This window comes from Mauremys mutica, chromosome 10 (genome assembly GCF_020497125.1).
Source record: "Mauremys mutica isolate MM-2020 ecotype Southern chromosome 10, ASM2049712v1, whole genome shotgun sequence".
Lineage (NCBI taxonomy): Eukaryota > Metazoa > Chordata > Testudines > Geoemydidae > Mauremys > Mauremys mutica.
Genome location: NC_059081.1, coordinates 10,171,615 through 10,198,873, shown reverse-complemented (window position 1 = coordinate 10,198,873; position 27,259 = coordinate 10,171,615). Strand labels below are relative to the sequence as shown.

The 27,259-nt window shown below is 43.1% G+C and overlaps 1 protein-coding gene across 8 annotated transcripts in view; it reads left to right on the top strand.

Annotated features, from left to right (window-relative positions):
• The window catches only part of SEMA5B (semaphorin 5B), a 343,951-nt gene extending 317,218 nt beyond the window's left edge, over nucleotides 1-26,733 (top strand). For all 8 annotated transcript variants that reach the window (XM_045032975.1, XM_045032976.1, XM_045032982.1 and 5 more), the window contains 2 exons: nucleotides 3,295-3,500; nucleotides 20,831-26,733. In XM_045032975.1, the coding sequence (XP_044888910.1) occupies nucleotides 3,295-3,500; nucleotides 20,831-20,986 (362 nt within the window). In that variant the 3' untranslated portion in view covers nucleotides 20,987-26,733. The remainder of the gene's footprint in view (nucleotides 1-3,294; nucleotides 3,501-20,830) is intronic.
• Nucleotides 26,734-27,259: the final 526 nt, after the last annotated feature.

The window sequence follows — 27,259 nt, the reverse complement described above, 5'->3', positions numbered from 1 at the left end:
TTTAAGGAGCACCAGACTCTCCTTAAAACGGGGGCTAACAACTTAAGCCTCAAAATCAAGGAGTTGGCGGAGCAGTCAGATGACCTGTTCAACATCATGTTTTCTCCTACCCCGGCCCACATCAAGCTGCCTGTCCATCCATGGGTTCTAAACACAGTGGCAGTCTCCATCTTCGATTCCACCCAGGTCCAAAAGGGCAGAAGAGAAGTATTATGTCCCCGCAGAGGTGTTTGAATATCTCCACACCCACCCACCATCGGGGTCGCTGGTTGTGTCCGCAGTTAACAAGAGGGACAAGTGAGTGGCTCACCGAAAAATAAAGATGCCAAACGATTGGACCTCTTTGGCAGAACGATTTATTCTACAGCCAGACTACCATTTTGGGTGTCCAGCTGCCAGTCCCATCCTGGATTACCTCCTGCATCTTAAGCTCCAGGATTTGTCCCTTTCATCTGTTAAGGTCCACTTGGCCGCTGTTTTGGCCTTCCATCCTCTGCTCAAGGGCAGGTCAGTTTTTGCCCAGGACATGGTGGTCGGGTTCCTCAAGGGCCTAGAGCGCCTCCACTCTCACGTCAGGAACCCTGTGCCTCTGTGGGACCAGAATCTTGTGCTGTTGCAGCTCACAGGGCCCCCCTTGGAGCTTCTGGCTTCCTGCTCTCCCTTTCGCCTTTCCTGGAAGGGTTAATTCCTGGTTGCAATAATATCCGCCTGCTGGGTCTCTGAGATCAGGGCACTCACTTCTGAGCTGCCCGACGCGGTGTTTTACAAGGACGAGGTCCAGCTGTGGCCACACGCTGCTTTCCTGCTCAAGATGGTCTCACAGAGGAGTCAGGACATATTCTTACGTATCTTCTTCCCTAAACCTCTTAAGTTGGAGGAGAGGCACAGGTTGCATTCTCTGGATGTCAGAAGGGCGTTAGCCTTCTATGTTAAAGGGACCAAGTCTTTTCGCAAGTTGATGCAGTTGTCACGGTGGCCAACAGGAGGAAAGGTCGTCCATTGTCGGCTCAGAGAATCTCTTCCTGGATCACTGCCTGTATCCGCTGAAGGAGGCAAGGTAGATAGCTTGGATAAGAACAGTGGGAAAATGAAGAAAGATATCTCATGAGGGAAAGAATCTCATGAAATGGTGTTCATCCAAACCTTCTTAGGCAGCAGTGCCCGAAGACTTAAGGCTGATCTTATCGAGGTCTGGAGGGTCCCGTTTTCCAGTCCTTTACATTTGAGGAGCGCCTGCCACCTCCAGTCCCGGAGTGACTTAAGTTGGCATAGATGTAAAGTTTCAAGAGAACCCCGCCATTCTCTACACAAAAAATGGCAATTTGCTGTGAATCATAAGGCTTGGCTAATTCATATTTGTTTTTCAACATAAAAGTGTTCTCCCACAGGGTGTTTTTCAGCCCAAGTCACCCTGTGGGGCAGGGCAGCAGATCCTCTTGGTCACCACCATATAAGTGGCGTCCAGCGGGCACCGCAGGAAGGTTAAGGATCTATTCTTCCTGCCCCAGTAACTAGATCTGATTAGGAGGATCAGTGGCAAACCACGCCTTTTCCCCCTAAAAGGTTCAGACTAGTGAGAGAATCAGCAAACCTCAAGAGAAGAGGTGCAACCTCCTTATCCAGCTGGAGCTGCTCAGGAGGAGTCAACCCCCCCTCCTCAATGAAGCTGCTTCTTCATGCCTCAAGAACCCGACACCCCCCCTTTCTTCCCAGTAGAACACTTGAAGAGAGTCATAGTTACTCCCATAGATTCTGGTTGCTAGTCTCTGAACATAAGTGGCTGCACACAGCGGTGAGCATGTTGATGTTCAAGTGCAGTGGTTCCTCTCAACTTTTGTGGCCCATGTCGTCCTTCCTGGAAAGATTGTGTAGCAGACCAAAGTCAGTAGAAATGTACATTTGGGCTAACGCTGATTCTCCTCAAATCGCTCCACTCCTCCGATCGGAAAGCAGCACCCTCCGATTGAAGATGGACACTAAACAGGGTCACATCTGGGTGCTACGCAAGACTCTTCCAGTCCCCGCTCCTACATCTGCTAGTGTTGGTTGTACCATGGACTCCAGTCCGGGCTGTTCCTCTTGTGTAAGGTGGAGAGCTGTTGGCCATTTGGTTATACCCTGACCATGTAAAGGCTCTCTGGGGTGAAGCAGGAATGAAGAACTTAAGAAGGATGACTCTCTTCTAGGGTTTATTTGACTTCCTCCATTCACCCTCCCAGCACCTGTGGTTTCTCCTGCCTGTAGATATGCATCTCCTTCCAGAAGATAACGTGCTGTGCTGGAAGTGTTTGAAACCTCAGGTTAAGAGCTCTGCTCTTTGACATCTTTGTACTATAGCTGCTTTGCCAGGGCCTGCCTGGAATTCTGTCTGGGCAGCTCATGGAGAAGTTTGATCAAAGAATATTTCAGGCAGTTTCCTTGGTATTTTCTTTTCTCCCCACTGCCCATTTTGTTTCCATCTCATTCCCCCCCTTTCCCTGGCCCCTCCTGTGCACCTACCAGCACACTCTTTAATGTTGCTAATACACCTCATAGATAGTGGGGGGGAGACTAATTGCCAAATCAACAAATGATGGCTGTGCACACTTGGGATATGTGGACACTGCAAAAAAGTCCTGGAGTGGTGAGTCTCAGCCTGGATCAACTGACGCAGGCCTGTGGGGCTCAAGCTTCCGGGCTAAAAAATAGCAGTGTAAACATTCCCGGCGGGGTCTCAGAGCCTGGCCCCCAGCCCAAGCAAGAACGTCTACACTGCTATTCTTTAGCCCCATAGTGGGAGCCCCACATGGCTGAGTCAGTTGGCCCAGGCTCTGAGACTTGCCGCCGTGGGTTGGGGTTTTTTTTGTTTTCTTTTGCATTGTTGACGTATCTGTGGGGATTACATAAAGGAGGACTGTGTCATACTGCTTTCCCCCCATACGCCTCCCCCACTGAATATTTTTGGGTCGCCAACAAAGAGGGCTTTTATTTTCCGTTGGATAAGACACTGAGTTTTTGTAGCCCCCTATTTCCATGACATGCCTGTGCTTTGGAGCCCGTGAACGTGTATTGTCTGTATGCCTCGTTTCTTTTGCTGTCAGCTTAACAGAATGTTTAGTTTCAGTATCAATAGAGGGAGAGAGAATGGGGAGACAGGGAAAGAGTTTTGAGAAAACAATGTATGGACCCATTCAATTCAGCAACTTATCCCCATTGATTCCGAGATGATGTAGCTCTGATTTGTATCTGTGCTTTTGTCCAGAGAGGGAGAAAGCTGCTCTTTGAAAGGAGCATCACTTGTTGTTTTGCTTACAGGGTTTAGTCTCATCCATCTGATTGCCACCGGCATCTCCTGCTTCTTCGGTTCCAGTCTCTTAACATTTGTGATCTATGTGTACTGTCAGCGCTGTCAGCGGCAGTCCCAGGAATCGACTATTATCCACCCAACCACTCCCAACCATCTCCATTACAAAGGCAACACAACCCCCAAGAATGAAAAGTACACGCCCATGGAATTCAAGGTAGGGTACTTTACCAGAAACACCACTGGCAAATTGATAACAGCTGCCTACGTATATATTTATGCTGTGGTCTTTAATTATAACTGTGTGTGCGCGTGATACATAGATAAAATGCATATATGTACATAAAAGAATCTGAAAGAGGAGATAACCCGACAGCATTGTTAGGGCTTGATAAAAAGAAGCAGACGGAATGGAGAGAAAAATGGAAATCTTAAAGTACAAATAGCTAGTGGTGATATTTAGATAAACAGGATGAGATTCTTTAAATACACTGAGGGAATGAAAAATAGGAGAGAACTTGGTGAGGCCGTTCCTGGGGCAACAGAATAAGGACCGAATTCTGCCAGCCTTATTTATGTTGGGTAACTCCTTACTCTGCGAGTAGCTCCATTGAAAAGTGTGAAAAGTTGGAAGAATCTGATCTTAAGGAGGTAGGAAGAACTGATAGTAGAACTCACATGTTCCCTTGGCATCTGTATTTCGTAAGGAGAGCATCAGCAATACATGCATGGAGGAGTTGCAGGAGACAATGTGCTGGAGAAGACTGAGAATACTGAAACAATGGTAAACACGTATTTGTGTAAAATTGGGGTAGCAATGGATGATGTCTACCAGTAACAGATGAGATTAAGGATCAGACAGCTGAATGGTGACTGCTGAGGTGGCAGGAAGGGACTTTGAGTGGAGCAGACTGTCTTGGGGCACAGGAACACAGTGGGGAGGATGGTCTGGAAGTTATAACAACAGAGAACCCCTCCTGTATCACTGACATTTTGCGTATGTTGTCTCTCTGTCTTTTGCTGCTTGCCTCTCTTTCCTGTTTAGCCCATGATCCTGCAATAAGCTCTGTGCAGGCAGACCCCTGGACCCATAGACTTTGAACGGTGTTCGTTGCAGGATCGGGGCCATAGACTGTAAGCTCTTCATGGCAGGGACCGTTTCTACCTAAACGTCTTCTCAGTGCCCAGCACGAGAGGCTGTCAATCCTGATTGAGGCCTTTGGGTGTTAGCACGACACAAATAACAACAATAATAATTATGATAATGGGGCTATACCAGGTAATTGGAAGAGAGTGGCTATTGTTCTGGTACTTCGAAGAAATATTATAAGAGTCTGAAAATTACAGACTCATCTGGTAACTGCGGTCTTGACTGAGGTGCTGAGTACTTCCTGATGGGTGTTATGGGCCTCTCCTCCGCTGTTCAGCACCTTGCAGGATTGTGAAGTTTGTAAATGCAATCTCAAAAATATGTTTCCTGGTGGTTTACGATACAGTTGCATGCAGTTTAATAAGGGTGCAGCATAATAATGAGAGTCAGCCTGCATTTGTGCACGGTAAATCATGTCACAAATTGGATTCCTTATTTAAAATTAGATAAATATTGATCTAGGTAGAAGGGAAGCAGCAGACAATATCTGGATTTTTGAGAAAGCTCTTGACAAAGTTTCACAGGATGGATTATCCTATAAACGCTCAGAATACAGGGTAGATAATAAATTATGAAGATGGGTAAAGGATTAAGGCCAGATCCTGAAAGCTCCGAAACCACAGGAGTAAACCTTTCAGTAATGTGACTAATCCGGGCACAGTCTGCAGGCCTGTGGTGGTGAGGTAAGGCCTGCTCATGTGAGTAGAGTTTTGCAGTGCTGTTCTCTTGTTTCATGGGCAGCATGCAGAGGGCTGGAGTGAAAGGGGGATATTCTTTTTGGAAGTGGGCAAGGAATGGATACTTGCAGGGCACTATATTAATATTTTGGTAAAGATGCAAACGTTGCTGTGATGTATAAGGTCATTACATTTGCAGGTGGTACTAAAATAGTGGGAGTGGCTAAGATTCAGATGGATACAGCTGATTACAGACTAATATTGATTGACTAGGCAAATGGATTGTGGACCGGAATGTGTCTGTATCAAGTTGATGCAGTTGGGTAGGAATAATGTAAGTGAAGCACAGTTTAAAATGGCAATGGTTTAGTTTATACAATATCAGAAAAGGACCTGGGGTTTTTGACAGACCAAATATCTGAATATTTGCTCTTGTGTGCAGCTACAGTAAAAGCTGATAGGATGTTGGATTTTCTGAAGGGGGGAGGGGTGTATATATATTAGGTAGGAATTCTTAGCATTCGTTAGATCACATTCTGGGTGTCCAGTTTAGATTACTTTATTTGAAGGAAGGTTTAGCTAATTGGAGACAGTGCAAGGTAGGGCAGTGAAGGTGGTTAACGGAAAGGAGGGACTCGCATATAAGAAGTGATGGAGAAGATGGGGGTTATTTAGAGACTATTAAGAAGTGACACAACTGAAGTATGTAAATCGAAGATCATTGGACAGCCTAAGAGGTCAGGGTAAAAGGGACTTGTATATTGAGAAGAATTTAAAGAGATCTTATTTTACAGAGGCAGTGGGGAATGAGTGGTATGGACGTCCAGGTGTGGTGAAGGCAGTTGATTTAAATGAAATCCCTTCTCCCTAATCATCTCTCCCTCTGTAAAATCGTATCCCCTTAAAATCTGCTTGCATATAGTTCCTCTTACCTTAAACCTCTACTTCTAATCTGTCCAACAACCGTAGACCTACACTTCAGCTGAGTCACTTCTCGTTGTTCTCTAAATAATGTAGTGTTAGTGCAGTTGAAGGGAGGTTGCAGGTGTGTATGGAACATAAGGCACAGGGGTATTATTAGTTAGTTTTGTATTTGGAAGTAGCTGACAAACTTCAGCAGGTGTTTTGAGGGATTTTTTTCACTGCTTATGTTTTGTCCCTTCCTAAACTGATCTGTAGTAGGTGTTTGTTTTGATGGGAGAGATTGTGTCCTGCTCTGGTTTTTAAAAAGGGGAAAATTAAAAATGTTGTTAATGGTTTTTTAAGTTTAAAAATATATTAGATAGAATTATCATCAGTTAAAGAAGGGTCCATGGTCTCCGTGTAATCCTACAGAGCTCTATACAGCAACATGGACTTTATTCTCTTTCTAAATTCACGGGGGCTAAAATTCACCTTCTTAAAAATGGGAAGTGTTCTGGACTTCTGGCTTGGGCCTGTCTGTATTCTAAATGTTTAAATTCCAGTTGATTTTCTGGGTCAGAATAATGCACACGGACGCGGTATGTATGTATGTGCGTGCGTATGGGTTAATAAAACCTGAGACTAAGGAAATATATGATCAATGGGCTACTTTGCAGTAAGAGAAACCAATAACGCACATTGACTGGATGCCAACATGAGGCTGGGCTAATGCACAGCTCTATTTTCTCTATTCTTTTGATACTACTAAGACTTCTGCAACCTTCTTTATTTCGTATTCATCTTGAAATATCTGTTGCCCAATCAGCAGGAGAACACAACTGGAAGTTTGAGAGCGTTGCACTCAAATGCACAATGCGGAATTGTAAATCGAGGTATATTTTATATTAAGGTAGATTTAATGAAGGCAATCTTACCAGGTATGAGCCCTGTTGGGACACTCAAGTGCAGCAACATATTAATGCAGATCAGATGTAAATACCATCAATGACAGTGACCTATTGATGATTTAGTTGATGATAACTTGCCAGGAGAGGGTTTTGTACAAGAATGTTTTATTTTCCTGGCTTCTTTTGAATTTCGATCTTGCTTTGTCAGACTCTGTGAATTCTGTGATTAGATATTTTTGCTGTGATATTTTAAAAGATTTCATACATATGCTTTCATCAGCAATACGTAGATTTTGGGTTCTTACTCATAAATTGTACGGAGAGACTTTTGGGGTCATCTAAGAAGTAGTTCACGTTTCATTCATTAGTTAATTTCATCCAGGGCTTTGACAATGTCAAGCACTATGCAGTACAAGGGCAGGATAGGGTAAGAATTAGCAGCTCTTTGAACTGGGCATCATGGCAGAATGGGTTACAGACCCTCCGACAGCGTCCCCAGTACTGTCAGGCTGAGTAGTTAATAACTGATGATAATGGGGGAGAGCAAACCTGCAGCGGACTGGCATTCTTAGCAGGCTTTGTTCCTTCTGGGAACTGCCCAGCAGCTCACTCTTGCCAAGCGGCTAGTTAGCTCTGCACTGGATATAAGGGGGAGGAGCAAGGAGGACCCAGGGTCAGGGCTGAGCTGTTCTGAGATAGGAGCCTTAGAGCAGCCATGCTGGAGACGAGGCTCAAACTGAACTTTCTCTTATTGTTGTTAATAAATAATTGGTTGTTAATAAAGGGGGCGGTGTTGACTCTACAGAGCATAGGGACTGAGTTTTAGAATAGTCTGGGAAAGGCACCTGCACACAGGGCCAAAACCAAATCCCACGAAGTCAGTGGAAAGGCTTCCATTAACTTCAGTGGACTTTGGATCAGGGTCATATTGATTAAGGAGAATTGCATGTTTTCAAGGTTGGGTGTGATGACAACTATATAGAGTTTCTTCCCAGCTGTGCTTGTGTTGATGTATCTTTTTTCATGTAGCTTGTAGCTTTATTTTGAAGACATCCATATATTTTATAAAATCAAACCTCGCTCTCTGTAGAGATGCCTCAGACAAATTATCAAAACTTCCAGTTCCTCTACTCCACATCCTGTCTCTGTCACCCCCCACTGCCATCCCTTGCAAACCACAGGGAAAACCCTGAAGTTGTTGCTTAAGCAAAACTGCCATCTGCTGCAATGAGAGCTTTATATGAGAGAGGATAGAGTGAAAACTGAGTGAGGATTTCAGGATTGGGCTGTGAAGAAACTTGTCAATGTTTGATGCGTCTCCTAGTGCCTGGAGTTTATAGGAAGACATCAGGCCACTACAAACTAACTTGGGTAAGTCTTCGAATACAGGTCTGTCGCATCTTACGCGCATTTAACATGCACGATTTCAGCTTTACACGGTCGGCAAAAAAGAGAGAAAAATAACAATTTTAATACTGTACCTGTAGTGCGGGCGATTCCGCCCGCCATTCAGCTCAATGTAATTTTGACTATACGCGGTTTTCGCTTTACGCGCCAACTGCGGAATGGAACCCCCGCGTAAGATGAGACTCGCCTGTATCACACTTGCCCAAACAAAGTTAGACCTCGGAATGAAAATACAACTATTAGAAAATATTCATAAATGGACAAATTAGTGGGGAGGGATAGCTCAGTGGTTTGAGCATTGGCCTGCTAAACCCAGGGTTGTGAGTTCAAGCCTTGAGGGGGTCACTGAGGGATCTAGGGCAAAATCAGTACTTGGTCCTGCTAGTGAAGGCAGGGGGCTGGACTCAATGACCTTTCAGGGTCCCTTCCAGTTCTAGGAGATAGACATATCTCACATTATATTCATTAATTCCCATGGGAGTTATATAAATGAAACAGTCTAAATTAAATGCCTTTCAACAAAGGGAGAATAATCCCACTGAGCGCCAAAGACCCATGTGGAGCAGGCACCCTCTGCAAGGGATGCCAGACAATCACATAATATTTTAAGTAACAAAATATCAATATGGGGATCGTACGAGAGAGTTTCTGCCTTGCTGAAGAATAAATATTCTGAACGAATCATCAGGCTTAAAGATTGGTGCAGCTTCCAACTGCGTAGTGAGAAATAAAGCTTGAAGCAGACTGTGAATATGTGTTTGGTTTTAAAAATCTGTTTCTTTTGGGTATAATTGTTTTTACCGCTACTGAAAATTGCATCTTTTTTTAAAGCCGAGAAGCAGCTGGGGTTAAAGTATAAATGACTTTTAGCTACTTTGGGTCCCCCAGAGGTAAGTTTTGCCTAAGGCATTCTTAGTTTGTGAGGATATTTGCTTCTCTCACCCTTGGAAAATTTAGGACTCTGTCTCCTATCACCTAATTTGATGTGTTGCTACTTCTACTACACTTAGCTAACCCACTTATTCCTATGTGGTCACAGCACAGACCATGATATCGCTGTGATATAAGAATTCCTTTTGTTTCAGTGACCCTTTCACTGTGCATCATTCAAGTCCCAGGAATTGGGCTATACAGTTCAGCCATTAGTCAACAGGTAATGAAACACAACTCAGTCAAGAAAGTTCTCAACAGTTTCCCTTTAGCATCTGCCCTGGCTGTGTGTCTTTTTAAAGAGAGATTTAGCTGATGCAATCAGATGAAACAACAACAAATAAAAACAATAGTAAATCAGATTGAAACAAAAAATCTGTTTTAGGTGAATGTCATGCTTAATAGAGACTATTTCCCCTGAGCAAAGTGGCATTTAACTGTTTGATGGCACACTACGTATTTTACGAGTATAGTCTTATTTGAAAAAGAATGGTAAGGCCTGGTGGCTGTATTGGCAAAGGAGCATTGTGCTCTTCATTGTATGATTCAGCAGTTGCAAATATCACTTCAGGGGAGTCTAGATTTACATAAGTCCTGCTAGGAAAGGAAAGGAAAGTAACAGAGCTCCTGTTGGCGGGGCGGGGGGGGGAAGGATTAAGCCATGGAACTCAGATGAAATCTATTAGTGTCTTTCTCCCCCCACCCCTTTATTTAATTGGGTCAAGTCAAATTGAGCAGTCAGGCATGCCTGGATGTGTGGCTATTATGTGATTATTCTGCCCATGGAGTGATCTGCATCTAGCAGAGGGGTCATTACTCCGTGACAGCAGCGTCCTGGAGGACGGGGGCTGGGAGGGTGAAAGCTGCCGTCTAGTTTTCACATATGGCTCTGTTCTATAGATGAATTGTTTAAGATCAGTGAAAACTGCCAGCTAGAGCTGGAATGTCTCATCTCTCCGGTTGTCCCCGATAGGGCTCCCCCTTGGAATGTTAAACAGCCGCTCACCGTGCTGCTTTAGTCCAATCTGGTTTCCACTCTAACCGTTTTGAAGGCGGGCGCTTCGTAGCTTTGCAGGGCTGTGGCTGCGTGCTGTGTGGCAGGAATCCAAATTAGCACATCGGTAATTGTCAAGAGAGTTTCTGTTCAGTTCTCTCGATCCAGTTGTCACTTCCTCTTTGATTTTAAGTCATCTTGAGAACCACCTCCCTGTGGATGTAGGTGCTTCATTCTTGTCCTGCCAAGTGTTTAATGATTACTCAACTCTCTCCCCCATCCCGATGGTGATATGCATGTGAGCAGGATCTTCGCTATTGTCCCCTACTCCGTGAGCTGAGAACCCCATCGAGTCATTGCAAATGCCAGGTTTGCCTTCGTTGGAATGATATTTATCTGTTCCCCACACTGAAAAAAACAGAATTCAAGGAAGAAGAAATGTGGATTCCTGAGGGAATTCAACGATATGGCAGTTAACTGGCTACTGTATATTTAAACCGCTGCCCTCTACTGGCCAGAACTGGGCCGCTCAGTTATGTCCTAGGCTCTTACTGCTAACGGCTAATGGTGGTTTTCCCTTGGCTTGGGGGGCATGGGACTTGTGATACTGGAGAAGGAAGATGTGTATTCTTCCCTGCACTGCTGCCATGAAGCCCGGAGAGGCAATGGTATGCAGCATAGAGAAACCAGTGAAGTCCTGAGTGGCCATGGACTAATAATAATATAGACAGAATTGGTTAAAGCTTTGTGTAAGAAGTAAGGGAACCAAAACAGAAGAATGCTAAGCAAAGAAATTAAGAGGGGCTTTAGAAATATATGAGGGGAACAATAAATACCAGAGAAATTATAAGCCCAGTGATACATTTGGAGGGAGACTAAATTAATGAGGAATCTAGAATAGTTGAGCTACTGAATGGCTTCTTTAACTGGAATAATAAAAAGAGTGAGTCTGGTAATTAGGAAATAATGAACTATCAATTCTAAGACTTAGGGGACAGTTGTTTGGCACCTTGGAGCAGCTTGAGGAAGGGACCCTGCCAACATGCCAACTTCGTGTCTTCCTGACACTCAGGCGCCAAGCACCAGGGCAGTCCAGAGGAGCAGTTGAGAGCAGCCTCAGTGCTGCTCTAAGATGCATTGGTTGCTCCAGCAGTCACATCTCCTATACAGGGTGGGTTTGGCATCGAGTTAACAATGCTGGCCCTACCCCTCCCTCAGGTGCTTGTATACAAGGGCAATCCTCATTAAGCCATCTCTAAAGTTGCTTTGCCTGAGCGTCCTCACTGGATCCCGGGACCTAGCACTAAGTATGGGAATAAAGGGGAAAACTGAATCTGTATCAACAGGTCTGGATGGACTCTATCCTGGAGTCTGTGAGAATTAGCTAATGAACAGCCCCAATTACTAGCATTGATTTATGAAAATTCATGAAAACCGAGGCAATACCCCAGTGCTGTGAAATGCAAATATATAGTACCAAGCATTAAATACAGGAGAAGAGAGAGCTCCAGTCCCTACTTAACTAATTGAATAGCTATTTAACCACCAAATCTGGGTCACTTCCATCACAGGAGTAGCCGCATTAATTCCACGTGAGTAAGGCCAGCTAGATTTGGTGCGAAGAGGAGATATCTGGAGGCACGTAGGCTCCTATTCCAGAGAGTATTTAAGCACATCCTTAACTTCAATCCATCCCCATCAAACCATTAGGACGTGAATGCTTGGCTGAATCAGGGCCACAGTGGAGAATGAAACCAGGAGCAATGACTGGAATGGGCCATACTCTTATGCCCGTGCAAATTCATTAAAGCCAGGCTGTGTCATCGTTATATGCAGGGCAACCTGAATTAATTTTTGAACTGCAGTATCACATCACAGGAGCAGCTGTTGGCCCCCAGGGCTCCCAGCCCGGCAGCGGCCCCGCCCCCCGCAGCTGGTGCCATGGGCCCCTGGGGCTCCCTTCTCCCTGGCAGCACCCCACCCTCCCTCCCCTTCCCCCTGCCCTTCAATCAGGAGTATTTATGGTACAGGTCATGGACAGGTCATGATTTTTGTTTCTTGCCCGTGACCTGTCTGTGACATTTAGTAAAAATACCCGTGATTAAATCGTAGCCCCAGCAATGATTCATGGCAACTACCCATATTGTGGGGAGGTGTCATGTGGGGCATAGCAAGGATCGGTGTGAAGCCTGGTTTCCTTCGACACCTTCATTGCAAACAGCATGTTAATGAAATTATCAGAAGACCCTAAGTTGGGAGGTGTGTCAAATACCAGCCTTGATAGAAAACTCATGGGTAAGGACCCGGAGAGTTTATAGGTGTAGAAAGGAAATAGGCGAGATTTAGCATGGGGGGGAAACCAAAGCAATCATGTGGAAGGTACCCAAAAGGCAGCTATGTAGCGGGAGGGAGGCGTCATGCTGTCTGGAATGGCTCACGATCGTGAGTGCCACCCTCAAGGCAGACTGTCAAAAAGCAGGGCAGAGACCCCACACTGGTTGTATGTTCTATAATTAGATTTCATCAACCCAGTAACAAATGTGAACTCCTGAAGCACTATAACAGCCTTACAGTGGAGTCACAGACAGTCCCCTTGGGCATTCCAGTCTGTCTTGCCACCCAGGCAAACGACTTAGTGATAGATGGTTGCTATGCACCAAAGATCACAAAAGATTTGGGTTACTCCCAGCCCCAAGAGACTAGATACTTACTCCAGGTAAATTTGCACCTTAGATCTCACACCAAAGACAACGCTTGTAGCCAATCCTGTTGTAAATTATCTAAGGGTTTATTAACTACAAAATAAATGAGAGCGTTGTTACAAAGTTAAAGTAGGCAAACATAGATAGCAAATGAATTAGTGTGTGGTTTCAAAAGGTGACAGAGTTGTAGTAATATGTCAGCTCTGAATGTCTTTTGGAGCTAACCCAGGTTCACCCAGGGATCTCTGCTGCTGTTTCGGAGCTGCCTCCAGCCCTTAGGGAGTCCAACCAGCAAAGGAGATGACACATTTTCTTGTCAGCTGTTTTTATTTCCTACTTCCAGAATTCAAGCTGATGTGATGTAGCCTCTTGATGAGTGTGAGGGGGCAATTAACAAAGTCTTTGTATTGTAATGCTCCACAATGGTTCATTTCATTTTGATAGGATGACTTGATGGGCAGGCGACATCCCTCCTGACCAAGTTCACAATTTCAGAGCAAGCAGTTTTTATAGTTACAAAACAAAAACATAAATACTACCTCATAGCATGTGATAAAGAGATACGTGAGATTCATGCCTGCAGCAACTTCTAAGCATTTCATAAAAGCTAAACACTAAACACTTTGTGGTAAGTCCAGTACCCATCTTAGCCATGCGGCTACACAGGTAAAACCGACTGGTTTCCAGCAATGAATTTGTCAGTGCTCAGCTGAGGTCTAAAGCGTTGGCAAAAGATGGCACCTGGTCTGCCAGCATCACAGGAGATCGCTGAAAAGCAGGAAGGCTGTCAGAGACCTAAGGGAAGTATTGGTTGGCAAATTAGACCCTGTCTATACTGTGATTTTTTTGTGTGCGCGCGCGCTGGGGTAGCTGTATCTGTGTAACTCCCAGTCTAAATGCACTGTGCTGGTGTGATATAGGGCTCACACCATCCCAGGTGACTTACCCCAGTAAGTTACCACGGTAAGTTGCAGTATATACAGATTAGGGTTGTTTGCACCAGTGTAGCTACGTTGATGTAGGGCTTATCTACACTTGAAACACTGCAGCTGCACCATGGCAGCGCTTCAGTGTAGATATAGCTATGCCGACAGGAGGGGTGCTTGCATCTGTCCACCTTCCCAATAGGCGATAGCTAGATGGACAGAAGAATTCTGCAGAGACATCACAGAGCAGGGAGCAGATAGTCTGTATCTTCACAGCACTGTTGAGACTACAGCTGGAATTTTGTGTCCCACTCCAAACAGCTCCACACTGACAAACAGAAGGGAATTTTGGCGGGTGTAGGTTGCTTGGGGCTTCCTTTGTTTCTGTATAGTGCCTAGCACATTGTGAGTGCTATAGGAAACAAATAACCAGTGATGATAATCATCCAGAGAAGGGTAACAAATACTGGTGAGTCTGAGATCCCGACGAGTGTGAGGTGGACAAATTACTTAGGGTCAGATCCAACACCTGCTGATGTCGGTGGAAAGACTCCCATTGACCTCAGTCACCTTTGGATCAGACTCTTGGGTCCCAATTCAGAAAGATACTTAAACACAAGTCTAGCCGTAAGTATGTGCCTAGTTCACAATGGAAGTTGTGCCATCGACTGCAGTGGGGCTAGGATTTCACCCACAGGGCATACAGCTTAGCGGATCTAAATGTCTTTGCACCATCTGGGAGGAGGTGAGCTTCTAAGGAAGACTTGAAAGAAGAGATGCCAGAGACTCTGAATCTTTTTATAGTTTGTGGCTAATAAATCTGTGGGATTCCAAAGCCCTTTCCAGCCTTTGTATTTTCAGTAGTGGTTATAATGTATAGCGTGAGAGGCATGATACCGTTGCAGCAGGCAGTTGATGGGCGGGAGTAGGCCGTGTATCCTTTGTTTTGTTAGTGCTAGTAAATGCCAAGAGGTTTGATTTTAGTCATGTGCTTTATTTATTTTTAATGTAATTGTTGTGCTAATTATTCCCCAATTTGCTTGCTAGTCATAGTGCTGAGATGACCACCTTGCACCACTCCAGAAATGTGCAGTCTGCAGGGAACTGTTCATAATCTAAGTCCATTTCAGTAATCCTTATCTATCTTATGTTGCCATGACACCGAGTAATTTCCTCTCATGAGCAGGGCATGGCTAGCTCCATAAAACATAAACAATCTGTATTGAAAAAGCATTTCACCCAATCTGATTTTACTATGAGGAAAACATGAGCCCCATGAGGAACACAAAAAAGACAAAAGGTTGGATCTGGGATGCTTTATTGTTTATTTCTATCCATTATGTAATTACATTTTGATTTGATTATATAATTCCCTTCTCCCTCCCTCTTTCCTCACAGAAGAAAGACGTGTCCAGCTTGCTCTCTCAGATCACTGTTACTGCAGGAGATTGGATACTGCTAGCAGGGAAAATGGGAACCACTCATTTTATTCTTTAAAGGTCTAACGTTGTGCCATTGAATTCATGCCCTTGATTACAGTGGAAGTAGGATATTAAGCTCTACTTGCATATAGTCCCAATTTGGGCATTGTGGGTTCCTACTGTGACTGAGTGGAGTAGTCTAATTCATGCTGTCTGTCCATAAAGCAGTCCAGTCACTTTGATATGTAGACACCGGTTCTGGGCTATTGCCTAAATCCACTGCACGATGCATGTCAAAGCTTAAAAGTGTGTGGAGAGGCTGCAGCGCTGATTGGCTGGCTGGCTTCGTGTGCTCCTTTCCAGCGAACATGAGGGTTAGGACTGATGTGTTTTTAATGGTAGAAAGAGATCTTCCACTCCTGCAGTTGTGTATATAATGTAAGTGCAGTCATCGCATTTTAGAGGGATCTTTTGGGGGAAACTACAGTTGGAAAGATATGATCATGGTATAAAACCTCTTAATTCAGGTTAGATTAAAATGTGATTAGGGGTTAATCACAAATGAGTGAGATGCTCTAAAGGGGTCACCTAACTAAAACTATCTGCCATATGTAAAAGGGAAAGACTGAAATATCTGCCAGTGGCAGAAAGATGTTGGGGCAGATTTGCTGTTTGTGTCAATGGTCATAGCGCCATTGGCTTTCGTGCAGTTACGACAATTTACACCAGATGAAGATCTGCCCCCAAGATCCTAGGAGAGCTCCAAAAAAGGGAGAGGAGTCTGAAGTGCTGAGAGGACTGGGCAAATGTGGAAGTAACTGCAAAATGAGGCACTGGATGAGGCTTACCAGAAATCTTTCTGTATTATTTCGCTGTGTTAGAAACGCTGCTACTCTATTGTGCTGACTTAGATTTTGGAGGCATATATTTGGGAGGAAAGTGTATTTATAGCTAATATACTACAAAAAATTGCCCTTTTAACTGGAGCTGGTCAAAAAATGGGGAAAAAATTGAAACGTTTTTGTAAAAAAATTGTCCTATTTTTAAGTCAAAATTTGATGTTTAGACAAATTTTGATGAAAAAATTGAAATTTGGAAAAGTTTTAGCACACATTTATATGTATAAGTAACACATGTACATACAGGGCATATATACAGTTGTATCCAAGATCAAACTGGATTAGTACTGTAATATCCATATTATTAAATATGATTATGTGCTGATAGTTGTGTCAGATTTTAATCCAATACACTAGTGGATTATCATTTAATGACCTGGACTAAGGGCACAATCTTTTGGCATCGGGGTAAGGCTTATGGCACAGGAGTTTAGTAATTAGAAAGTCTGAATGTTTTCCTTTGCCTAAAGTATCACTAGTAAATGATGAAAAAGATCTAGTGAACAAATATATCATGATGCCAGTCATGTTTAAAAATACTTACACTTTGCTTTATTGGAACTTTATCTTGGATGGGACAGAACTGTATGTGCATGTGTGTGTGTATGTTAAATAATACACACACACATATGCACATACAAAATAGTCCATCCGTATGGAACATATCCATACATATATTGTATATAAGTTTCAGAGGTTATGACCATATATGGAAGGCATTTTTGGTACCCCTATGCTTTTAAAATTATTGTAATGACAACTACACATTGCTTGTACTTTTCTGTAAATATTGGGCTATTCAGTGTTCTGCTAGCCCAGGTTAAGCAGTAGCATTGTCAGGACATTTTTTTTTTTAAATTGCTGACAGTGATAGTACGTCAAAATGCTGCACTTATCTCCACTTTTCTTCTTCACTTTTCTGAAAACGTCCCTATGTGACAAACTAATATTCCTAGGACAGAAGAGTCTTTCTTGTGTTTTATTCATTTGCCAATATAATACAATAAAAACTCTTTTAAAGGAAGAAGTTTAAATTCTGGTGTGTGCCTTTGAGTAATGGGTTTTGGTCAGATTAGCATAAATTGCTAGCAAGCCATCTGCTAAAAGGTTCTTGGATGGAGGCTCCTGATGGATATACTGACAAATATAACTTGGCTTTGCTGATACTGCTGATCTTGAGGATGGAGGAATCAGTAGCAGATATTTGATCAATGTGGTTTGAGTTCCTGTTTGCTCCTGAGTGAAACAATTTTATATCTTTCTATCTAAATATAGCTTACAGGCATTTTTATCACCATAGATTCTGAGTGCTGCTACAGAGGCAGGGCAGGATGGGGCTGTGAGAGCCTGAACCCCTTTCCCAGCCGTGTTTAGGAAGGTTCTCAGATACAGCTGTGTATTGCCCAGGGGGAGTGCTGCCCTGAGGAGAAGGCATCTTACTGCAGTTTTAGAAGAGAGGCAACAGAATAAACAAACCCTGCTGGAGACCTTTGTCTGTTCAGAGTAGGCCAAATGTGCCCCGGGTGTAACTCCATTGGGTTCAGCACACTGGGGATGAATGCAGTCCAGCGTCTGAGCCATGTCCTGCCTTGATGGCGCAACCCACGTGGCACCTGAAGGAAAGTCTTCAGAGGGACAGTTTGTCACCTGTCTCTCATCCCTGCATAGGGAGAAAGGAAAGGAGCCAGGGTTAAATCTTTTACTAATACAAGTGAGGCTACCCACAGAGATTTAAATGCAATCCCCGTCTGGGTTTGTGGATTTCTAAAATTCGCTGCTGCCTAATTTCTCCTCTTGCAAAAATATCAACCAATTTCTAGTGCCTGGGAGCCTAACCATCTATTTATTAAAATAAGACCAACAATATGTTTGTGCTGGAAAACATTAAGGCGCTGTACATTGATCGTACTGATTTAGGGCTTGTTCTGCCATCCTAATATCGCCAGAGACTTATTCTGTGCAGCTAATTGCATTATAAATCCCTTAAAGCATTTTCATAAGGTATTTCCCAAAGATATGAAACCCTCCATCAAAGAACACAGAAACAGTTGTGGGGTTGTTTTCTAATTAAGTGTTATAGGAAAGTAAAGGCAAAAAAGAGAGAAAATGCCAATGTTAATTAAATGCAACGCTTGCTTTCAGTGACTAGATTTAAAGCATTGCAGGAAATCCTGAAATGTAGTCATTCCAGCTGAGAGCCCAAGGAATAGAGGGCTGTGATTTTTCATTTTGAGCTAGAGCTGGTCCCGACCAGGATTTGATCATCATCAAACTTCAGGGGTGTTTAGAGCTGGGGTTTTGAACTGGACTCATCTCTACCCTTAACCCTTAGTGAAATTCCAAGTGGAGACTCAGCTAATCCACAGCTGCCGTGACCTTCTGAGAGCATCCCAACTGAACCACCTGCTCTCACACATCCATATGCTGACAGCCCTCTCCTTACCACATTGTGCAACCCGTGAGATTTCCCTCAGCATCATCTCAGGACTTGACCATGTAGGAGGCGATTTCCTCACTCACGTGTTCCTCTTGCCCTCATTTATGCTTCTGAAAATGTACACTTGTGCTACTACTGTGCAGTTGAGTAGATCTGGCGGTGTTTTATGCTCACTTGGTGAATGAGGACACCAGTGGTACGGTGCGCCGTACTCCTCCATGGAAGGCACTGGCATGTAGTATTTACCTGTACGTGTTAAGTATACGGAGCTAAATCACACTAGCTAGGAAATAACAATCCTTACGTACAGTATGCATGAATAACTGAGTTCATTTCCTTTGGAAGAGCTCCCTAATAATAATACTTTGCACATATAATGTGCCGTTTACCCAGGGATCTCAACTGTTTGACCAAGCTGGGTATTTTTATCTTCATATTACAGATGGGGAGTCCGAATCTCAGAGATTTCCCAAGGACACACAGAATGTGGCAGAGCCAGAGAATTAAACTCAAATTCCCTGACCACCACCTTTATTATTTTGATATTTCTTTGGCTGATTGGGAGCAATGCATAACACTTCCTGTCACATCTTCCTTTCATTTCTAAGGGCAGAAGGAATTCTCACCCCTTTTTGGCCAGTTGGAAATTATTTAGCATTTGCACATCTGAAGGAGGAGTTCTGCCCATTCTAATAGTGATGTTTGGCATGGATGTAGTGCCTGATGCTGTTATCTTTAGTCACAGAGAGCAGTGCTTTACTCCCTTGCACCCCTCTGAAGTACCTAGGACTATGCATGAGTAGGGTACTTCTCAGGTTGAGTGAGAGTGGAAGTATTGGGCCCTTAGCACTTGTTGAGCATTAATGCGTTAATCGTCACATCACTTCTGGGAAGTAGGTTAGCAAGCATTATTAACCCATATGGAAACAGGTGATGTCATTTGCCCAAGGTCACACAATTAGTCAGTAGCAGAGCCAGCATTAGAACTCAGGAGTTCCAGACTCCAAAGCCTATAGTCAGTCCTCCGGTCCATGCTGCCTTTCAAATGGGTGACATTCTCCACTCCAGATAGCAAGAAGCTTGAACTAGCCAATCACAGGTCTCTGCACCCTTTTTGGAAATAGTGTGCACCTATTTTAAGGGGGTAAGTGAAACATGCACCTTTTGTTGCCTCAGAAGAACGGATGAATTCCTTGTTGCAGCGTAACAGCAGATTAAGGTGCCCATGTGAGAGATTGAGGCATGCAGTTATTTAAAAATAAAAGCCTGCCATGAGCATGCGTCAAAAGCGAAATGGATTGTGTGACTGAAATGACATCGACAACAAGGAAAACGATAAATTTTCTGAGAGGTGTCTCATCCTCCAAAACAGGACTTGATCCTTTTGAGATGGAAACATCTGGCATGTCAGTGGATTTTACAACAAAGGGGAGGGGAGAAACAATTTCTGGTGGCATGAATATAAGTGATTCCATGATAAGGCAGAGAAGGGGGAGGAAAAGCCCCTGCCTCTTTTCTAAATTCTAGTGGTAAAAGATACATTTTGTATTTCTCATTTTTCTGCTGCTATTGACAACACTTGTTACTTGGTTGTAGAATTTCTTGAGTCATTTTAGTTTTTCAAAAAGTGACCATGACTTGTTACTTGTACTGTAGCTGACAGAAGTGACACACTTAATATCGGGGGGTCCAAACCTGGATATCTACCAATGGAGATGGAGATCAGGTAAATGTGCACCTGCTCTTCCAAAGAGAAAAGAAGTGCCATTTTGGTAACTGCTGTGCCAGGGAGTTGGTGGCTGTACAATGAAGCCTTTGGAAGGGAATAGGTTGAGTGTACAGTTCACCACTCAGTCCTGTTTAGGCCCAGCATGGTTGTGTGACAATGATGATCAGACATCATGCCATCTGCTAGGAGAATCTGGGTCTCTGCAGAAGACTCTGGATTCTGGCTCTAGTAATGGCTGAGCACAGATCCACCAACACAGAAATGGCAAGAGCTGTGGGTCCCCACCCACTGACCGACTCCACAGAGAGAGCCATGTATGGTACACACCCATCTTATCCTCCCAGATGGAGGGAAGGTGCCAGTGGCCCAGGATGGAGATGGAATCTGAGAGAGAAAGATCTGAAAATAGGAAAGAACATTTACAAAGCATTTATATGTCTCTGTAATGTTTTTACTTTTTACAGACGCTTAACAAGAACAACTTAATACCTGATGAGAGGACCAACTTCTACCCCTTGCAGCAAACCAACGTGTACACTACAACCTATTATCCCAGTACGCTGAATAAATATGACTACAGGCCTGAGGCCTCCCCTGGAAGGACCTTTACCAACAGCTGATGATGGACAGACTGTCCAAGGACTGGATCACTTCCTATATGAATTGTTTTTTAAACTGAGTTTATGGACCAAATATTGGCCCGGTCTCCAGATGTAAATATTGTACAAGTAGGGCCTTTTTTTTGGTTAACTGTATTACTTTTAAACAGCACATCTCCTTAAGTTGACAGAATGCTTATGGAACATGGACCATTCTGCATAGACTTTTGTGGATATTTGGCTGAAGATGACACTTAACTGATGCAAATATTCACGGCTGGATGATCAGTATTTCTGTCTCAGGCTTGAACTGCCAAGGAGCTGATTGCATGCTGTGCTAGGTTTCCACCATGCTACACTATTGTGTTCTCAGACACATTACAGATAGCTCCTTAGAGCAATGGATGATTGTACAGTGACTAGACGATGGCGGTACATTGAATGACACTTCGTTCACAAGATGAGCTGCCTGGGACTCCATCACGGTAGGAACCAGAAAACAGTTTTAGGTTTACAGTGGTGTCTCCAGCTTCACCAGAAGATTCCTTTCACATTGCAGGAAATAGCCTCCACAGTCTTCTTTGGTAACATCCAGTTCAGCTGGGTAAAGAAAACACACAAAGTACTCTACCCAAAGAAGCATTTCAGAATATTTCCAGTCTTAATTAAAAGAAAATGATACAGGCAATGAGATGTTAAGTGAAGTAAATGTTGGACTAATGAGATGTAGACTTTGCATAACAAAGATGTGCTTACCACTGGAAAAAATGTGAGGAGTGCTGTACATGAGCCATGAGCTTTCTTTGAAATGACATTTACCATTTTTTCCCTCCAAGCTTGATTCTGTTAATATCTGCAAGGAATGACGACTGATGGCCAGGCCCTCCTCTTGTGAAATCACTAGGCTTGGGGCTAATTCTTATTTTATTATTATTTTTTTAGTTCACTTATTTTTTGAAGAGTAAGAAATTCTGAATTTTTGGCACGGTATTTTTCTAAGGAATGTATTCATAGCATACCATGACGCAGAAAGTCTGCTGCACATTCTTAGTGTCTTCCAGTCAGTCCTCCATCAAATAATTATACAACTGAATAACGTGCATTGTTTGCCAATATTTCTTTAGATTTCTCAGCTAGAAACAAACAAACAAAAACCTTGCTACAGTTATTAAATTAAATTGGGACTGTAGCGTTATTAAACATTATATCCAGCCTTGAAATGTATTTTTGTGTATGCGTGTGCCTGTGTCCAGCAGAACTGTATTAGACTGTTGCCGAAGCCATGGCGTGTATAACCAGATATGTATGTCTGACATAAGGTTTTGTTTTGGCCAAACAGTATCGCCAGTGCTTAATGGACAGTTCCATCAAATGTGTTAGCAACGTGAGCAAGTTTGACACTGTTACTGTTGAATGTTTTTAACTATTTATAATGAACTCCTGAGGCTAAGACTTTTATAATGCCACAATACTGAGCATGAGATAAGAGTACAAACCTAAACACCCATGAGCTCCAAGTAGCTCCAGAACTTGAATTCTTTGTATGCATCTTACTGTAGCAATTCCCATGTCTCTTTTCAGTCACTGACTGGGATGTGTTTGAAGCAGTTTGGGTTCTATTGGTTACGTATGAAAGATTTCACTGTAAGCCAGCACTCAGTAGTTTCTCATTGCTGTCATTCGCGGACACGTGTTTGGAAGGTGGGGCTGAGATGGAGCTGGTCATTGCACACATACCCAGCCACCGAGCTGAGAAGAGGCTTTGCTGTTCATGACTCAAAATGTACAGCTCGCCTAAGGGTGAGGCAGAGCAGAGGTGGAGTAACCTGGTCTTACAGTGTGGGACCAAAAGCAGGAGAACAAAGTAACCTGTTTCTAAACTAGTTGAAGCCTAACCCATGTTAGTGATCTACAGCTGTAAGGAGATTTATTATAAAATTTCATCAGTGAGGGTCTTAGAGTAGCTGAATGACTCCCAACCTTTTCTGGCAACTGTACCAGTTTAGCAGGCTGAGCCATGTTCTGCTTCCAGTGACACCAGTGTAACTTGGGAGAAACCCCATTGAAATAAAATTACTCTGGATTTATACAGCGGTATGACCAAAAGCAGATTCTGGCCCTAAGAGTTTGGCTGTACTAGTTTCTTCCACTTATTCAGCTAGATCAAAAGAGGCAGACACTGGTCACAAAAGCCCCATTGATTTTCAGTGGGAGTTAGGTACCTAGTTCCCTTAAGGCTATGGAAAATCCCAAGCTAAAGTTACAGGACTGGTGCAGAGCCCTCCTGGCTGACAACTGTTGCACTAGACATGTCTAATATCAGCAGTTCTAAAAAAACTATTGGCGCCCAAGCTCACTGTAGGCATTACAAGCTTCCATTTCAGGTGGTTCCCTGTGTCGGAGAGTTATACGGTTATTGTTTATTTGGCAGGATTACAGCTGCAATTCTTAGAGTTGTGAGCAAGTGAGGTAAACCTTGCAGTTATTTTAATTTTTTTTGGTAGCGCAAACATTTCCATTTGCAAAAAAAAAAAAGCCATGTAAGAACTGAAATTATTTAGTGAGCAAGATCGCTGCTTCCATTGTGCTCAGAAGGTGCATATTTTATAGTGTGTATGGGCAATGGGTAGGTTATATTTTCATCAAGACATTTCAGAGTCATTCTTATTAGCCATCTGAATGGCTTCATGAAATTGGCAATCACAGCGAGAATCTGTGGCCTCCATTCGAGCAGAAAGTGGAAGCAGGGGGAGGAGAAACTCTGAACTCTTATTACTCAATTAATGTTTGTGTGAGAGTGCAGTTCTGTAAGGGCAATGTTAATGTGATGTGAGGGTTGAATTCCTTCTGCGCTCTTCAGTGCGGCCCAGGTTAATGACACAATATACAACGATATTCTTGTGTTTCTGTTTGGTTCTAGCAGGTAAATTGGCAGCAGATCATCAGATCTGCAATGTCCATAGGAGATTGAATTGCTTCTGCAGCCTGATGTTAAACTGCTTAAATTTCCCATTCTTAAGGTCATCTAAAAGTATGCACAGTGTGTTGGAAATAGCATTACTCTAACACCAAAGTTTTAACAGCAGCTTTGGCTTTTTTTTTTTTAAACTTTTAGAAAAAAGCAAAATGCTGATCAGTTATTTAGCAAGAAATTGGGTTGACCTTGCAGCTGTAGCTCACTGCAGATATTTTGGAATAGGGTTCAGCTGTACAGCATGTTGAATGCAGTAAGTGTCTTGCACCCAAATGTGTATGGGGGTAGCTTTAATGAGGTCATTTTTTTTCCACCTCCCTATGAAGAGATGCACTACTCCCTTGCTCTAAAGGTTACATGTATGGAGTGAACTATGCCCCACTGTAAAACTGCTGTTGCACTTCACTGGATTGAGATGCAAATTATAAACATGCCACCCCTTTATAACTTTCAGCTGCTGCCAATAGACAAGACCCCCAAAAGTAAAATACCTGGAGAAAGGGGCGCTGTTGTCTAAAGATGCATTTGTGAACATTTGTAAATATGAGCCGCTCGCTCTTCGTAAACACGTGAAATGTACAAATACCAGAAAAGAATGTGTATGGTGTAATGACGGCTGTTCTTAATGCCTTATTTTGAGAAAATGAAATAGACATTGTATTGAAATCAAGGTAGAGTGGGAATAGAGTCCATTAAATGCCAGATGTGGTAAAGATGATTAGGACACCTCCAATGATTAATCTAAAATAAGCCCACGTGAAGATGAAATTGCTGTCCACACAGATCAGTGTATTCTTTGTACCAAATGTCAGATTTGTTTATACATATAAAATGTAAATTTAAAGTTTATGTAACAAATGTAATAGTGTGCATAGCTACCAGTGGATAGCTAGGGTATATATTTATAATATATACACACACTCTTTCTCCATCCATTCAAATGCCTACAAAGAAAATTTAGACTTAGAAAGGCAGTGCTAGTGTTCAAATTCCATAGGGAAAGACTGAAAATAAGGATTAAGAAACCTCATGTTCTTTTCATTAGATATAGCAAAATACATTTTATAACTAAATATAATTTTTTAAAAATTGAAAATAAAATTGCTTTGTTGTAGTTACAAATGCCCATTCTCCACAAAACATTCTGGCTAAGAATAACTAAGTAAACAATTTTTGTAGCCTGGTGGTGCCACCGGACTCCTTGTTGTTTTTGTGGATACAGACTAACATGGCTACCCCCTAATTTTTGTAGCCACTCAGTGGATGACTAATCAGCCTGAGGCAGCTGTGTGTATCACTCTTGAATTTAACTACAAGTAGAGACTAATTATGCAAACAAAGTAGCAGGTTAGAACAACACATGGAAAGTAAAATGTCAAACTGGATCTGGAAGAAATTTTCACTTGCATGTTGAAGAGCTTTGCAGTTGAGTGGCAGCATAATAGTTTAATAACCATTTCCACACAGGACTGTTGTCATACAACTTAAGAGCTAGATCCTGCCACCTCCTAGGTTGTGATTTTCAAGGGGGCCTGACAGAGCAATAGGAGAAGATGTAGCTAATGCCTTTGGGCACCTTTATAATCCTCAGCCTTGCCTTCTAGATTAGCCCTCACCCAGGAACATCAGTGGGACTCCCTGCATATCAGGCATGCTCCAGCACCCACTGGAGTGGTGGGAACATTGATTTCCAGGGGTGCAGAGTAAGGGCTATACCCATCTCAGCAGCGGTTTTGCAGGATTTGGCCCTAGCTGAAGGGATTGTTTTGATAGCTCAATGAATTCTCAAATGGGAACAGCCTCATATAGGTAAATCCCTCATTTAAGCCAGTTAAGAGCAAACATCAAACAATTCTGAGGTCAGATAAGCACTGACCACGTTGGATGCTGTCCATAGCACTGGAGCCTTCAAAACGGCACAAGGAAACTAACAAAAGCAGGCCCTCGTGGAGAATCCGGTGTCTTCATTCTCCTGGCCACAACATTGTAAGGCAGAGCCTTTCTTGACATTGTAACTGCAGTTCAGGTTCCCAGCTGCAGAAGACCTAGTCTCATCATTGTAAGCAGTGTTGAGTTTGCTTCTAGAACTTGATTCCTCATCCCAGCCCTGTCCGGTATTTATTTTTTCCAAACACATTGGCCTTGACAGTGTGAATGGTTACATGCTATAAAGACAGCACTGAGCTTTCTGGAATTCCTAGTATAAATAGTTTTGAAACAAAAATACCACTACTCCTGTGTTACACTGAAACCTCAGTGGGATGGGGATGCTGTGCACTACACAGGCCACTGCATGAGGGAGAGGTCAGTGTGTCTAATAACTGAAGCGAAAGGGCTTTTAGTAGAAATATGGCAAAACATTGGGGGGAAAAAAGCCACCCAGCTGCATGATCTTGTGGGTTTCATCTACATGCAACTCATCTCTAATAACATGCATATATTTGGAACAGATAAGCCAATTAATCAGAAACAACCTTTGTCGCAGGGGTGAGGCGGGAGAGACAGAGGCAATACTGGATCTTTGATACACAAGAAATTCTTAGCAGAAAACAGTATATTTACTCTAAAAAAGGAAAATCTGGCAAGTATTAGTGGACTCAGTGTGAAGGCACATCACCCTTCCTATGCAATTGAACACGATGGTACTATTAGTATATAAAGGTGACCTAGACTGTAATCACTGCCTTTAGACACTGTGAATTTTTGGGGGGGTACTCTGTATTTTTATATATTGTACAATGTAAAGAGTAATTCAGAAATAAATCAATCACCTGGAGAGCTTGTGAGTCATTTCCTCTCAAAAAGACGTAACGTGAAGTCACCGAAGATTTGACAGGCAACCTTCTCCTGGCAATGGTAAATACATATGTTACAGATGGCAAAACACATCCCAGAGTGCAACTGGCCAATTGGGCCAGGTTTATAACTTGGAATATGTGTAAATATTTAATTCCTTGCTGACCACAATCCCCTTATTGCCTGAACCATGACACAAAATTGCATTTATCACAGTTTTAGCCTGGATGACTACATAAGGTTACTGGGTATAAAATTAAATTCAGCTACACAATGCAACTCCAGCTAAACAAACCTGATTTTGTTCAGCATTCCAGAATAAAACTAAACCACCAAAACCCCCTCCTGCCACTCTCCCACACTTTAGGTGCATTTGACTCACAAACCTTATTTCAGAATAAGGCGTCAAATGGGCCGAACTAAAGCTTTGACTCAAGTGACTCTGAACGCCGGTGGGTTTGAAATACAAATCCAGGTCTGATTCTGCGGCATGCCTCTGCTCGCTGGCTCCTGTATCACCCCCT